This window comes from Oncorhynchus clarkii, chromosome 1 (assembly GCF_045791955.1).
Source record: "Oncorhynchus clarkii lewisi isolate Uvic-CL-2024 chromosome 1, UVic_Ocla_1.0, whole genome shotgun sequence".
In the NCBI taxonomy this organism is placed as follows: domain Eukaryota; kingdom Metazoa; phylum Chordata; class Actinopteri; order Salmoniformes; family Salmonidae; genus Oncorhynchus; species Oncorhynchus clarkii.
The window spans coordinates 35015366-35030506 of NC_092147.1; the positions used below are offsets into that span (position 1 = coordinate 35015366).

At 43.0% G+C, this 15141-nt stretch overlaps 1 protein-coding gene across 2 annotated transcripts in view; it reads left to right on the forward strand.

The window, feature by feature from the left end:
- Positions 1 to 1021: 1021 nt before the first annotated feature.
- LOC139406457 (ELKS/Rab6-interacting/CAST family member 1-like) overlaps positions 1022 to 15141 on the forward strand; it is a 31919-nt gene continuing 17799 nt past the window's right edge. For both annotated transcript variants that reach the window (XM_071149068.1, XM_071149078.1), the window contains exons 1-3: positions 1022 to 1224; positions 7188 to 7971; positions 8221 to 8409. In XM_071149068.1, coding sequence (XP_071005169.1) covers positions 7414 to 7971; positions 8221 to 8409 — 747 coding nt within the window. In that variant the 5' untranslated portion in view covers positions 1022 to 1224; positions 7188 to 7413. The remainder of the gene's footprint in view (positions 1225 to 7187; positions 7972 to 8220; positions 8410 to 15141) is intronic.

A 15141-nucleotide genomic window follows, 5' to 3' on the forward strand; every position in this document is an offset into this window, starting at 1 on the left:
AGCAGTTTGCTGATGTCAATGTTGTGAACAGAGTGCCCCATGGTGGAGATGGGGTTATGGTATGGGCAGGCATAAGCTACGGACAACAAACACAATTGCACAGATATACCGTGACGAGATCTTGAGGCCCAATCCAAGGCCCATTTTTTAAGCTATTTGTGACCAACAGATGCATATCTGTATTCCCAGTCATGTGAAATCCATAGATTAAGGCCTAATGTATTCATTTTAATTGACTGATTTCCTCATATGAACTGTAACTCAGTAAAATATTTGAAATTGTTTCATGTTACATTTATATTTTTGTTCAGAATATTTTATGGAAAATAGATATTAACAGTATTACCTTACCGTGCGGCTCAGATTACTGTTCGATTTAAGCTGGGAAGGCATAGCCCGGTACAACACAGGCTAGCTCAGCAGAATCCCCTCAGTGCCTCAGAATCAGTTGAGGCCACCCCCTCTAGCTTACTCTTTATGGTTTTTCAGATGGCCATTTTAACCTGCCCTAACAAGCAGTTCATGAGGCAGTCCATCTGCCTGTTTGCCACGCTGTACTTGGGCCCCCCAACGTACAGCTGCAGGGTCCGCTCCATGCCCAGCCCCTCACACCACCTATCTAGGACCATGACCGAGAGATAGAGGGAGAGAGAGAAAGTAAAACAACAAAAAAAGTCAAATAAGATTTACCTAGCATAGGTCTAGACCTATCCAAGGAGAATGCCCACTGGCTTCTTAACCAAACTGAGGAATTATGTCAGGTATCAAACATCTGACTAAATTTTTTTTTTTAAGGAAATTAATTCATTTTTACCATCCTCCTCTTGGTGATTGCAACCCTAAAATTGGTTCTCAAACACTTTAGGCCTATCTGGTGAAACAGTTCTAGGCTACACAAAATAACACACTTAGGTAAAGAGGCTAGTAAATTAATTGTAACGTAAACCGACTTTCTGTACATTATGGTATGTCGTCGGGAACACGCCTTTGGGATTAAAGCGGTTCGATGACAGTCGTGAACGCGCATCGCGGGCTTGACGTCACTGAAGCGCCCAGGCTCTCCAGAGCGAGAGCCACTGGTTGTGTTGGCAAAAAATATGGGAAAATTAGATAGAGGTATGCTGAGGAAATAAGGGAAAATGTCCGTATATGTGCCGTTTTCCATTTGACGCAGGATACAACAAACTGACTTGACTGACCCCCATCAGACAGAGCTACAGCACGGTAGGCTAGTTCACTCTATAAGTGATTTTCGTCATCATTGTGTTCATTTCTAAGGATTCTGCTTGACCATATCATATTTATGAATATGTATGCATCAGAATATTATGACATTTTTGGAAAGTAAATAACGGCATTATTGTTAGTCATTTTTTAGGGGGGAGCAAATTTCTTTAAATGAAGGAAAACCCCGTAAATGATGTTCAGCCCTACAGCAATGGAGGAGGAAAAGAATGGATATTTGAGAGGGTGCGATTGGGTGGCTCTTGTATTTAACGATTTTTTTTTTTTTAGATGTTGTCCATTACTATAAATTTTAGACGTCTTGCCATCCAAGTTGACAATCGTATTACCTTCAGACCATTTATCAGTTTTGTTAGCAGTCTATCTTGCATCCATGAGGTTTTTATTCCCCAATGTTTAAATGGCCAGCCCTTTCAGTCATAGCTAACGTAGCGAACAAGAAACAATGTAGCACGCTACCGTGCGCGATATAGGCTAGTGCAAGATCCATCCATCTACATTCAATTTCGGAACAGTGTTACATTGCAATATTTTTTTTTCGATATTGCAGCAAAACGTTACATTGTAACGCTTGATAAGTCACATTAGCGTCATTTTTGCTCTTAACTAGGCTGCCATTTGAAACTCCTACTAGCTATGGATACGTTTATGAGGAGTCTACAATCGAAATGGTCCGTGGTGTAATGTATCACGGATAAAGATTGTATTTGGGTTTTCTTAGGAAATTCTGTACTATCGGTCGCATTTTTGGGCCCACAACTCGCAGTCATTGGATACAATTGAAAAGGGGCGCTCCTCCCTACATTAGCCAGGTGACGTGACACATACTGTACCATAACGTACCAGCGTCCCTACTTGAAATTCTCTTTGACGCTGAACGTAAGGGGGGGGAAAAAAAATCGAAATTATCTATACAAAACGGTCTTTGCAGAGTCTACTATTGAACTGTAGGTGTAGCGGATTTCACATATGTATTGATACAACTGTACATTCATTCATAGTAGGCCTATAGGCCTACATTAACACGGCAATATGGGAATTATTCCATAGTAGCCTTTATACATTGGCTAGTAGAAATAAAAAATGTCAACTAACCTTTTCTTGCCGATACTTTCTTCGTTCTCTATTGGGAAGAAACGTATTTTACATGCCCGTATTCAGTTGCAGGTGGTTCTCAAAAAAATCAGAGAATATTCAGAAAGATAGTCAAATTCATATTTTTCCACAAAGTAAGGAGTTCCCTCCTTTAATCTGCAGGATATCTTACATTTCCCAAAATATTTTCAGGAACAAATCGGCGATAAGTCAGAGCAAAACAGGAAAAATATCATACTTGCTTTATGAAACATAATACACAACATCCGGGACTAGCATTAGCCACTGTAGCATGGTGGGGAAAAGGGTGTTTCATAAAGAAAGTATGCATATTTTCCCCGTTTCTTTTTGCCTTCTCTCCATTAAGTCGAATGAAGGCGAAAACCGACGCCTATGCAGCCTGAATGGACAATGTTTTATGTACGAACCGGTCCACGGGGGATACGAGTATATAGCTGGCTGCATACATTCCCTTTGGATGGTAAGATGACATGACTCTATCGACATCGTTTCTATGTGACACAACCGGGGCCATGTGTAGAAGTAGATGACAGCGCAACCAAAACAAAAATCAACACAAATACAAGAGGGGCGCCATAAAGCTCAGGTGTGAGTGCTACGCCACTGCTTATTAATTAGTTAATTTATTTGCCACCTCTTAGATAGTTATCTCCAGTTCAGGGTTCCAGCTATATGTCTCCAGTTCAGGGTTCCAGCTATATGGTTTGCTAACTTTCCATCTAAGTGGCAAGCTTGCTAGATCAAGCGTCTTGGTTACAGCAAATACCTCTTGGATCAAGATCCCTGCTGCCTAAATTAGTTTTGTGTGCACTACTGGTAATACTGTATACCCTGGTATGGTATGAAAATCTGGATACCGCCCAACCCTATTTCTCACTCCATACAAAATGTGGATTTGAACATTTTTTATTATATTCTCTTGTTTTTGGAGAACCGCCTGCAACTGAACACAGACATTTACAAGATGCATGCTTTGTTCTCAATTCGGTAGAAAAGTGTATCGGCTAAAACAGGTTCATTTGAAAAATTGCTTTAAACACTTTTTACTAGCCACGGTATAATGGCTACTATGGAAGAATTCCCATATCACTGTTTTAATGGATATCTACACCCAGTTGGTGGGCTGTCTATATGGGAATTTCTTACTGGACACGCTCAAAGCATCTGCCAAAATGCATTGGCCCTTTGAAAAACCTTAGAGCAGGTTTTATTGCAAGATTATGCCCATGGTAGGTAGTCTGGTTTCCACTGGTTTCTCCTTTAGTCAGCTTGTCTTTGTTGTATTTGGAAAGGCAACAATGTAGTGTTGTTGAATGCAGAAACATGAGTATGACCTCTTCTGGAGTGTACGGTACAGACTCATCTAGAGTCTGTTTCTTCCTAGTTCCTGCCTACTAAGTTTTATTTTCTTGCCACTATAACCTCTGCTTGCTCTTTGGGGGTTACGGTCTGCATAGTTGTGACATTTGAGGCACTCATCCTACACGCTTGGTGTAGGGACCCTGGATGTACTGTCGTGGCCAAAAGTTTTGAGAATTACACAAATATTAATTTTCACAGTCTGCTGCCTCAGTTTGTACGATGGCAATTTGCAAATACTCCAGAATGTTATGAAGAGTGATCAGATGAATTGCAATTAATTGCAAAGTCCCTCTTTGCCATGCAAATGAACTGAATCCCAAAATAATTTCAGCCATGCCACAAAAGGACCAGCTGACAACATGTCAGCGATTCTCTCGTTAACACAGGTGTGACTGTTGACGAAGACAAGGCTGGAGATCACTCTGTCATGCTGATTGAGTTCGAATAACAGACTGAAAGCTTCAAAAGGAGGGTGGTGCTTGGAATCATTATTCTTATTATTGTCAATCATGGTTACCTGCAAGGAAACACGTGCCGTCATCATTGCTTTGCACAAAAAGGGCTTCACAGGCAAGGATATTGCTGCCAGTAATATTGCACCCAAACCAACCATTTATAGGATCATCAAGATCTTCAAGGAGAGCGGTTCAATTGTTGTGAAGAAAGCTTCAGGGCGACCAAGAAAGTCCAGCAAGCTCCAGGACCGTCTCCTAAAGTTGATTCAGCTGCGGGATCGGGGCACCACCAGAACAGAGCTTGCTCAGGAATGGCAGCAGGCAGGTGTGAGTGCATCTGCACGCACAGTGAGGCGAAGACTTTTGGAGGATGGCCTGGTGTCAAGAAGGGCTGCAAAGAAGCCACTTCTCTCCAGGAAAAACATCAGGGACAGACAGATATTGGGGCGGCAGGGTAGCCTAGTTGTTAGAGCATTGGACTAGTAACCAAAAGGCTGCAAGTTCAAATCCCCAAGCTGACAAGGTACAAATCTGTCGTTCTGCCCCTGAACAGGCAGTTAACCCACTGTTCCTAGGCCGTCATTGAAAATAAGAATTTGTTCTTAACTGACTTGCCTAGTTAAATAAAGGAAAAATAAAAATAATTCTGCAAAAGGCACAGGGATTGGACTGCTGAGGACTGGGGTAAAATCATTTTCTCTGATGAATCCCCTTTCTGATTGTTTGGGGCATCCGGAAAAAAGCTTGTCCGGAGAAGACAAGGTGAGCGCTACCATCAGTCCTGTGTCATGCCACCTGTAAAGCATCCTGAGACCATTCATGTGTGGGGATGCTTCTCAGCCAAGAGAGTGGGCTCCCTCACAATTTTTCCTAAGAACACAGCCATGAATAAAGAATGGTACCAACACATCCTCCGAGAGCAACTTCTCCCAACCATCCAGGAACAGTTTGGTGACGAACAATGCCTTTCCCAGCATGATGGAGCACCTTGCCATAAGGCAAAAGTGATCACTAAGTGACTCGGGGAACAAAACAGACCTTAAACCCATTGAGAACTTGTGGTCAATCCTCAGGAGGCGGGTAGACAAACAAAAACCCACAAATTCTGACAAACTCCAAGCATTGATTATGCAAGAATGGGCTGCCATCAGTCAGGATGTGGCCCAGAAGTTAATTGACAGCATGCCAGTGCGGATTGCAGAGGTCTTGAAAGAGAAGGGTCACTGCAAATATTGACTCTTTGTATCAACTTCATGTAATTGTCAATAAAAGCCTTTGACACTTATGAAATGCTTGTAATTATACTTCAGTATTCCATAGTAACATCTGACAAAAATGTCTAAATACACTGAAGCAACAAACGTTGTGGAAATTAATATTTGTGTCATTCTCAAAACTTTTGGCCATGGCTGTACAGTACCAGTCAAAAGTTTGGACACCTACTCATTCAAGGGTTTTTCTTCATTTGTACTATTTTCTACATTGTAGAATAATCGTGAAGACATCAAAACTATGAAATAATAAAAATGTATTTTATATTTGAGATTCTTCAAAGTAGCCAGCCTGTGCCTTGATGACAGCTTTGTGCACTCTTGGCATTCTCTCAACCAGCTTCATGAGGTTGTCACCTGGAATGCATTTCAATTAACAGGTGTACCTGTTTTAAAGTTAATTTGTGGAATTTATTTCCTTCTTAATGCATTTGAGCCAATCAGTTGTGTTGGGACAAGTTAGGGGTCGTATACAGAAGATACCAATTCCATGTTATGGCAAGAACAGCTCAAATAAGCAAAGAGAAACAACAGTCCATCGTTACTTGAAAACATGAAGGTCAGTAAAAAAAGGAAAATGTCAAGAACTTTGAAGTGCAGTCGCAAAAAACCATCAAGCACTATGATGAAACTGGCTCTCATGAGGACCGACACAGGAAAGGAAGACCCAGAGTTACCTCTGCAGCAGAGGATATGTTCATTACAGTTACCAGCCTCAGAAATTGCAGTCCAAATTGCAGTTCTTAGAGTTCAAGTACAGACACATCTCAACATCAACTGTTCAGAGGAGACTGCTTGAATCAGGCCTTCATTGTCGAATTGCTGCAAAGAAACCACTACTAAAGGACACCAATAATAAGAAGAGATTTGCTTGGGCCAAGAAACACGAGCAATGTACATTAGACCGGTGGAAATCTGTCCTTTGGTCTGAGTCCAAATTGTAGATTTTTGGTTCCAACCTCGGTGTCTTTGTGAGACGCAGAGTAGTTGAACGGATGATCTCTGAATGTGTGGTTCCCACCGTGAATCATGGAGGTGGGGGTGCTTTGCTGGTGACACTGTCTGTGATTTATTTAGCATTTAAGGCACACTTAACCAGCTTGGCTACCACAGCATTCTGCAGCGATATCCCATCTGGTTTGCGCTTCGTCCAACTGTCATTTTTTTTATCAACAGGACAATTGTGTGCCGCCCTATGGGACTCCCAATCACGGCCCGTTGTGATACAGCCTGGAATCTAACCAGGGTCTGTAGTGACGCCTCTAGCACTGAGATGCAGTGCCTTAGATCGTTGCGCTACTAGGGAGTGAAGGAAAAGCAGCCAACAAGTGCTCCGCATATGTGGGAACTTCTTCAAGATTGTTGGAAAAGCATTCAAGGTGAAGTTGGTTGAGTGAATGCCAAGAGTGTGCAAAGCTGTCAAGGCGAAGGGTGGCTATTTTGAAGAATCTCAAACATAGAATATATTTTGATTTGTTTTGTTTAACACTTTTTTGGGGGTTACTACATGAATCCATATGTGTTTCATAGTTTTGATGTCTTAACTATTATTCTACAATGTAGAAAATATAAAAATAAAGATAAACCCTTAGGTGTGTCCAAATGAGTAGGTGTGATATTCAACTTGTTCCTCATTTCATGCATCATGGCTAGATCAATATTACAGTAAAGCAGCGATGGTATGCTTTTGCCTTTCGGTGTACGGACTTTCTCATTTAGCCAACTCTGTTCCTTCCAGATCAGTCTCCTGTGTATCGACCCTCTGAATGGTCGTTATCTAACTCCAAGAGCAGCTGTCACTCAGTCCCTTCTGAGATTGAGAGAGCGCTCCGCTGTTTCACATGAAACAAGCGCTCACTTACTTCAGTTGAGTCCGTCACACACTAGACAAGGCTACATCTCCACGTTTCGGACACTGCACCTCTTCCCACCATCCAGCCGTCCACTCCTCTGCTTCAGCGAACATGTACGGCAGCGCCCGTTCCGTTGGCCGAGCGGATGCCAACCACAGCGGAGGAGGGAGAGACACTGGGAGGGATGGGGGGAGCAGCCAGGGTTCTGGGCGCTCCCCTCGTCTCCCCCGCTCACCACGGATGGGTCACCGTCGCACCAACAGCACGGGGGGCAGCGGAGGATGTCCAGGCGGAGCGGGGGGTAAGACCCTCTCCATGGAGAACATCCAGTCCCTCAATGCAGCCTACGCCACCTCAGGACCCATGTACCTGAGCGACAACGAGGTCGCCATGTCCGACCGCGTTAACAAGAGCGGTCGGGAGATGACCACAATGGGGCGACAGAGGGTGACATACGGGTCAAGGGCGAGCGCAGGTGGGGGTGGAGGCGTGGCAGCCAGCACACCAAACATCGCCACGTCGGCCCCAGCCAACGCTGTGCTCCCTGGGGGAATGATGGCAGGTGACTCCCTGGCTTTTGGGGATCACCACATGGCCTCTACAGTGCCCCACTCCCTGAGACAAGCCCGGGATAACACCATACTGGACCTGCAGGCCCAGCTCAAAGAGGTCAGTAGCCCCAGTTGCAGCTATCTAATTGACTGATTTGCATATTTTAGTGAGACTGGAAGCTGTGATGTCATAAGGACATTTTGCAATGACACGTTTGACATGTACCGTATTTTGAGCAGCGCATCCAGTTTGACTTTTGCATAGTGTCTGCCATTCCAAGGTTTGTGTGAGAACGTTTCGGTGCAGAGTGTGTGTGAGTGAAGGTCAGACGGTATGTTTGACTGACTGAGTCTCCTTGTCCCTCAGGTTCTGCGTGAGAATGAGTTGCTGTGTCGTGAGGTGGAGGTGAAGGAGAGCAAGCTGAGTTCCTCCATGAACTCCATAAAGACCTTCTGGAGCCCTGAGCTGAAGAAGGAGAGAGCCCTAAGGAAGGACGAGGTGTCCAAGATCACTGTCTGGAAGGAACAATACCGCGTGGTGCAAGACGAGACACAGGTTAGTGTGGGTGATATTTTACATCCATGTAATTGTTAAAGAAAGAATTGGGGGCAATTTACTACCTCGAGCAAAGGGAAGGTTAGAGCCTATTGGCTGTGTGTGTGACAGGGGAGAGACGTAGGCTCTAACCTATCCTATAGCTATCGGCAGTGTGTGTCTGAGGGAGGATGTGTAGCTTTAGCAACATCAGCTAATCCTCTTATATGCAGCTATGTGCTCATGCTACAAACTGTAGATGAAAGAGGGGTGTTAGTTTAATGGCTGCATAAGTCTGTACACAACATCCCCCTTTTGTTAAAGGAATGGGAGGATGTAGTGAGCAGATATGAGAGGAAACCTGTGAAAAAAGAGCTTCAGATTGAGCTAGGGGGATGTTACAATGCTACTGTACTGTACCTGCCATAGAGAGAAAATAAATAATGGAAACCGCAGAACAGTCTCTTGGGGATAAGACGTAGAGTAAATAGCAGGCTCTTGGGAAAAGCATATAAAAGCAAGTGTTTAGTCCCCCCCACCCCCCTGTGTGTGTGTGAGAGAGAGAGAGCAAGCTTTTATTTTCCTCACATTGCTGTCTTATGTGGTGACAGCTCACAACTCGGCATACTGAAGACAAACTTGCTAATCAGAGACCAAGGGCTCTATTTTTGTCTGCTGCTACGGCGGTGCGAGTACCGAACACACGGTAGTTTGCGTTTTCAGCATGTAAAAACTGGCCCCATGCGCCAGGTTCATGCCTAATATCAGCTCACTTGCGCTGAGGTGGGAGAGATGGCCATGTTTGAGGTGTGTCCTTAAAAACAACATGGATTTTGTGAGTGGAAGGGCAACCAACCTAGCCGTGACGCACAGTGCCCTTATGCTCATCGAACAAGAGAGGGGATGTGTTTTTTTGTAGGTACCCTTGTGGTTAGAGCGTTGAAAGGTTGCTGGATCAAATCCCCGAGCTGACAAGGTAAAACTCTGTCGTTCTGCCCCTGAACAAGGCAGTTTACCCACTTCCCCAGTAGGCTGTCATTGTAAATAAGAATTTGTTCTTTAACTGACTTGCCTATTTAAATAAATAAAATAATAAATCAAGCATATAGCCTCCCCTCAATTAATGCTGGTTTCAAGCCTGAAAGGGTTTGACTCGTGAGAGTGCTTTGAAATTAATCTTAATCTCCAACGCTTTATTCAAATATCAAGTTTGGGAGCAGCAAAACAGTGAGCCAACATCCCCTTTTTATGTGTTGCGTAGGCCTACATTATTTTAGCCAGCTCTCGTTTTGGGTGTGCGTAAACCACCTCCAAATAGGCTACATGTGTCCATATGCCCATCACCAAACGAGATATGAGATGATGCTGGTGCCCCTTGTGTTTAGAACTTATTTTCCTCGAACAATTGCTTGTTTTCCATTTCACATGATTAAAAAGCATTCCCTCCGTAGGCTACCCTCACCCTAGACCTATAGGCTGTAACAACACATGATTAAAAAGCATTCCCTCCGTAGGCTACCCTCACCCTAGACCTATAGGCTGTAACAACACATGATTAAAAAGCATTCCCTCCGTAGGCTACCCTCACCCTAGACCTATAGGCTGTAACAACACATGATTAAAAAGCATTCCCTCCGTAGGCTACCCTCACCCTAGACCTATAGGCTGTAACAACACATGATTAAAAAGCATTCCCTCCGTAGGCTACCCTCACCCTAGACCTATAGGCTGTAACAACACATGATTAAAAAGCATTCCCTCCGTAGGCTACCCTCACCCTAGACCTATAGGCTGTAACAACACATGATTAAAAAGCATTCCCTCCGTAGGCTACCCTCACCCTAGACCTATAGGCTGTAACAACACATGATTAAAAAGCATTCCCTCCGTAGGCTACCCTCACCCTAGACCTATAGGCTGTAACAACACATGATTAAAAAGCATTCCCTCCGTAGGCTACCCTCACCCTAGACCTATAGGCTGTAACAACACATGATTAAAAAGCATTCCCTCCGTAGGCTACCCTCACCCTAGACCTATAGGCTGTAACAACACATGATTAAAAAGCATTCCCTCCGTAGGCTACCCTCACCCTAGACCTATAGGCTGTAACAACACATGATTAAAAAGCATTCCCTCCGTAGGCTACCCTCACCCTAGACCTATAGGCTGTAACAACACATGATTAAAAAGCATTCCCTCCGTAGGCTACCCTCACCCTAGACCTATAGGCTGTAACAACACATGATTAAAAAGCATTCCCTCCGTAGGCTACCCTCACCCTAGACCTATAGGCTGTAACAACACATGATTAAAAAGCGTTCCCTCCGTAGGCTACCCTCACCCTAGACCTATAGGCTGTAACAACACATGATTAAAAAGCGTTCCCTCCGTAGGCTACCCTCACCCTAGACCTATAGGCTGTAACAACACATGATTAAAAAGCGTTCCCTCCGTAGGCTACCCTCACGCTAGACCTATAGGCTGTAACAACACATGATTAAAAAGCATTCCCTCCGTAGGCTACCCTCACCCTAGACCTATAGGCTGTAACAACACATGATTAAAAAGCATTCCCTCCGTAGGCTACCCTCACCCTAGACCTATAGGCTGTAACAACACATGATTAAAAAGCATTCCCTCCGTAGGCTACCCTCACCCTAGACCTATAGGCTGTAACAACACATGATTAAAAAGCATTCCCTCCGTAGGCTACCCTCACCCTAGACCTATAGGCTGTAACAACACATGATTAAAAAGCGTTCCCTCCGTAGGCTACCCTCACCCTAGACCTATAGGCTGTAACAACACATGATTAAAAAGCATTCCCTCCGTAGGCTACCCTCACCCTAGACCTATAGGCTGTAACAACACATGATTAAAAAGCATTCCCTCCGTAGGCTACCCTCACCCTAGACCTATAGGCTGTAACAACACATGATTAAAAAGCATTCCCTCCGTAGGCTACCCTCACCCTAGACCTATAGGCTGTAACAACACATGATTAAAAAGCATTCCCTCCGTAGGCTACCCTCACCCTAGACCTATAGGCTGTAACAACACATGATTAAAAAGCATTCCCTCCGTAGGCTACCCTCACCCTAGACCTATAGGCTGTAACAACACATGATTAAAAAGCATTCCCTCCGTAGGCTACCCTCACCCTAGACCTATAGGCTGTAACAAAGGCTGGTTCAACAGACATCCGTCATGTCTCTTTTATCCTGTTGGTTTTATGATATCATGGTTCTGACCCCAAGCTATTTAGAAATATTGTTGTAAAAAAAAAAAAAAGACAGTGATTTTGTTTTAATTTGATTAAAAAACCAACTTATTAGAATGATTCACCGTCCTAGCTTTGTGATGAGATCGTCCAGCTCGCATGCAATGGAATTTAGGAACCGTCTGTTATTTCTGGTGTGAATGCCATATGTAAGATGGCTCCATTATGTTTCTGAAACATATTTGGGAGCAGTATAACGGTTGTTCTCTTGATATTGGAGCTTTGTCCAGCTTCTGTGAAAAGTTTGATGTGTGTAAAACCTTCCATTGTCTGCATTGCCTTATATTATGCTCATGGGAACAATTTATGGTGCCTGTAACTATATTTATGTATAGCATATTTTAAAACAAGTTTTGATTTAAATTTTATTCGAATTTTTTGCTCTTTTTAGGCCTTGTCAATAGTAAATTCAATCTTGCTTATTGACTACATTTGGCATGTTCTTGGCTCAGACATAATGCAATTTACAGTAGTCTTATCCCCTGATTCAGAGGGTTGGGTTTATATTATGTATTTATTTATAGACAACCATTTTTTTCACCTCTTCCACACTGACTTTACGAATTCAAATGTACAATTCTTGTCTTTCATAATTTGGTCCGGTATACTTGGGATGTGTAGTGTCAGCATTTGTTGCTGACATGTCATCCCTAAGTTTGCTTATCTTGCCAATGAAAAAGTAATTAAATAGTTTGCAATATCAGTTGGTTTTGTGATGAATGAGCCATCTGATTCAATGAATGAAGGAGCCGAGTTGCCTTTTTTCCCAAAATTTCATTTAAGGTGCCCCAAAGCTTTTACTAGCATTCTTTATATAATTTATCTTTGTTTCATAGTCTAGTTTATTTTTTATTTAGTTTAGTCACATGATTTCTTAATTTGGAGTACGTTTGCCAATCAGTTGGGCTGCCAGACTTAATTGCCATACCTTTTGCCTCATCCCTCTTAACCATACAATTTTTTTCTCATCAATCCAAGGGGATTTAACCGTTTTTACAGTCATTTTCTTAATGGGTGCGTGGTTATTAGTAACTGGAATAAGTAGTTTCATAAATGTGTCAAGTGCGGCGTCTGGTTGCTCCTCATTACACACCACAGACCTGCAAATATTCTTTACATCATCAACATATGAATCACAACAAAACTTCTTGTATGACCTCTTATACACTATATTAGGCCCAGCATTTGGAACTTTGGTTTTCCTACATATGGCTATTATATTGTGATCACTACATCCTATGGATTTGGATACTGCTTTAAAGCAAATATCTGCAGCATTAATAAAGATATGATCAATACATGTTGATGATTTAATGCCTGTGCTGTTTGTAAATACCCTGATAGGTTGACTGACAACCTGAACCAGGTTGCAGGCAATGATTACAGTTAGAATTTTTTTCCTGAGTGGGCAGCTTAATGAAAGCCAGTCGATATTTAAATCACCCAGAAAATATACATCTCTGTTGATATCACATACATTATCAAACATTTCACCCACATTATCCAGATACTGACTGTTAGCACTTGGTGGTCTATAGCAGCTTCCCACCAGAATGGGCTTTAGGTGAGGCAGATGAACCTGTAGGCATATTACTTCAACAGTATTTCACATGAGATCGTCTCTAAGCTTTACAGGAATGTGGTTCTGAATATAGACCGCAACACCCCCTCCGTTGGCGTTTGTCTTTTCGCTAGATGTTATAACCATGTATTTCTACCACTGTAACGTCATAGGTATTATCTAAGTGCGTTTCAGAGATAGTCAGAATATGAATGTCATCTGTTACAAGCAAGTTATTGACTTCATGGACCTTGTTTCTTAGGCTACATATGTTAAAATTGGCTATTTTTTTTGTGCTTTTCTGGGTTGTTTGATTGTTTTTAATGCTTTACTGGGAAGCTTATCAGAGGAAGACTTACTCATGTTATTTACATTGGAGCTGATAGTGCAGGGTAAGCTGCATAAAGATGTCTTCCTACTATTGCACACCGCCTCAGTACTAACAGTGTAACTCTGGTTCATAGTCTCATGATTAAATGCGTAAGACACATTTCAGTTGGACAACTGACCAGGTATCCCACTTTCCTTTCCCTATATTAGTAGGAAGGCTATGTTTTAAATATATATTTCAATATTGAAGCCATTCAATTACTTAAAACAATGTGGACTGCAAACTTGTTCAACATATTATGCAAAGATGGGATAGGCCGACATTTTGTTTCTGTAGACTATTTAATAAACTGGGCTATAAAAGACTAACATTCAAATTGGAATTGATGACAACACGGTACATAAGACTTCAAATACACAAGTTGAATCAACTGCATATTTAGCCAAGGAGCACATTCTGATTGGCTAGTGAGGGGTCAAGCCTCCAACTTATTTATTCATCAAAACTCCTACTTTAGCAGTCAATGGCATTTGATTCTTACCCCCTCCTGTCTCCTTGGATTTGTGCCAAGTTCAATTCCACATCAGGTGCTTTAAACACAGCTACCCGCCTCTCTGTTTCTCCTGCTCTTCAGAGTGAGTGAGAAGAGACGCTGCCTCTGCGTTTAGGATAATGCCCAGCTCAGCACCCCATCACTGCGTGTGTATAATGTGTGGATGCTGGCAGAGGGATTTTCTGCACTCCAACCTTCTGTCATCGTGTGTGTGTGTGTGTGTGTGTGTGTGTGTGTGTGTGTGTGTGTGTGTGTGTGTGTGTGTGTGTGTGTGTGTGTGTGTGTGTGTGTGTGTGTGTGTGTGTGTGTGTGTGTGTGTGTGTGTGTGTGTGTGTGTGTGTGTGTGTGTGTGTGTGTGTTTGTGTGTGTGTTAACTAGCAATAGCAATCCTGGTTTAACAGGAGATTAACTGTATGAGAAATGGGGATAAATTCTGTTTCAGAACTAGTGTATTTAGGAAATCATCTATAATCCAGATGTCTGGAAAACATGGATGATTTTTCACTTCATGTTTTGGAATTCACTAATCAAATTAATGTATTTCCCCTCTGAACACTGGCATTCTGACATAAGGCATGTCTTTAATGATTAATGGCCTGATCTGGATAATTTGGTGTTTCTTTTCCTGCCCATTATGCCCTGCTGAGTCACACACACACACACACACACACACACACACACACACACACACACACACACACTACGGGAGAGTGGCTGTGTGAGGGGGCTGACGGTTAGACGGACAGGGTAATTACCCAGATGCCTGTGCAGTGGGGGGCTGACAGTCTGAAAACAGCCATCTATAAATTAGAGCATTAGAAGCTAGTGAGGCTACTGTAGGGCTAATCAGCGGGTGCTCAAATTTAAAGATGGCTGTTTTCAGACTGTCAGCCCCCTCACACAGCCACTCTCCTGGTTGTGTGTGTGTGTGGCGTGCGTGCGTGCGTGCGTTGCGTGCGTTGGTTGCAGCTCTTGTCATCCCAGTAGAAAATAGAAGACATTGATCCCCTTCATCCCCAGTGATA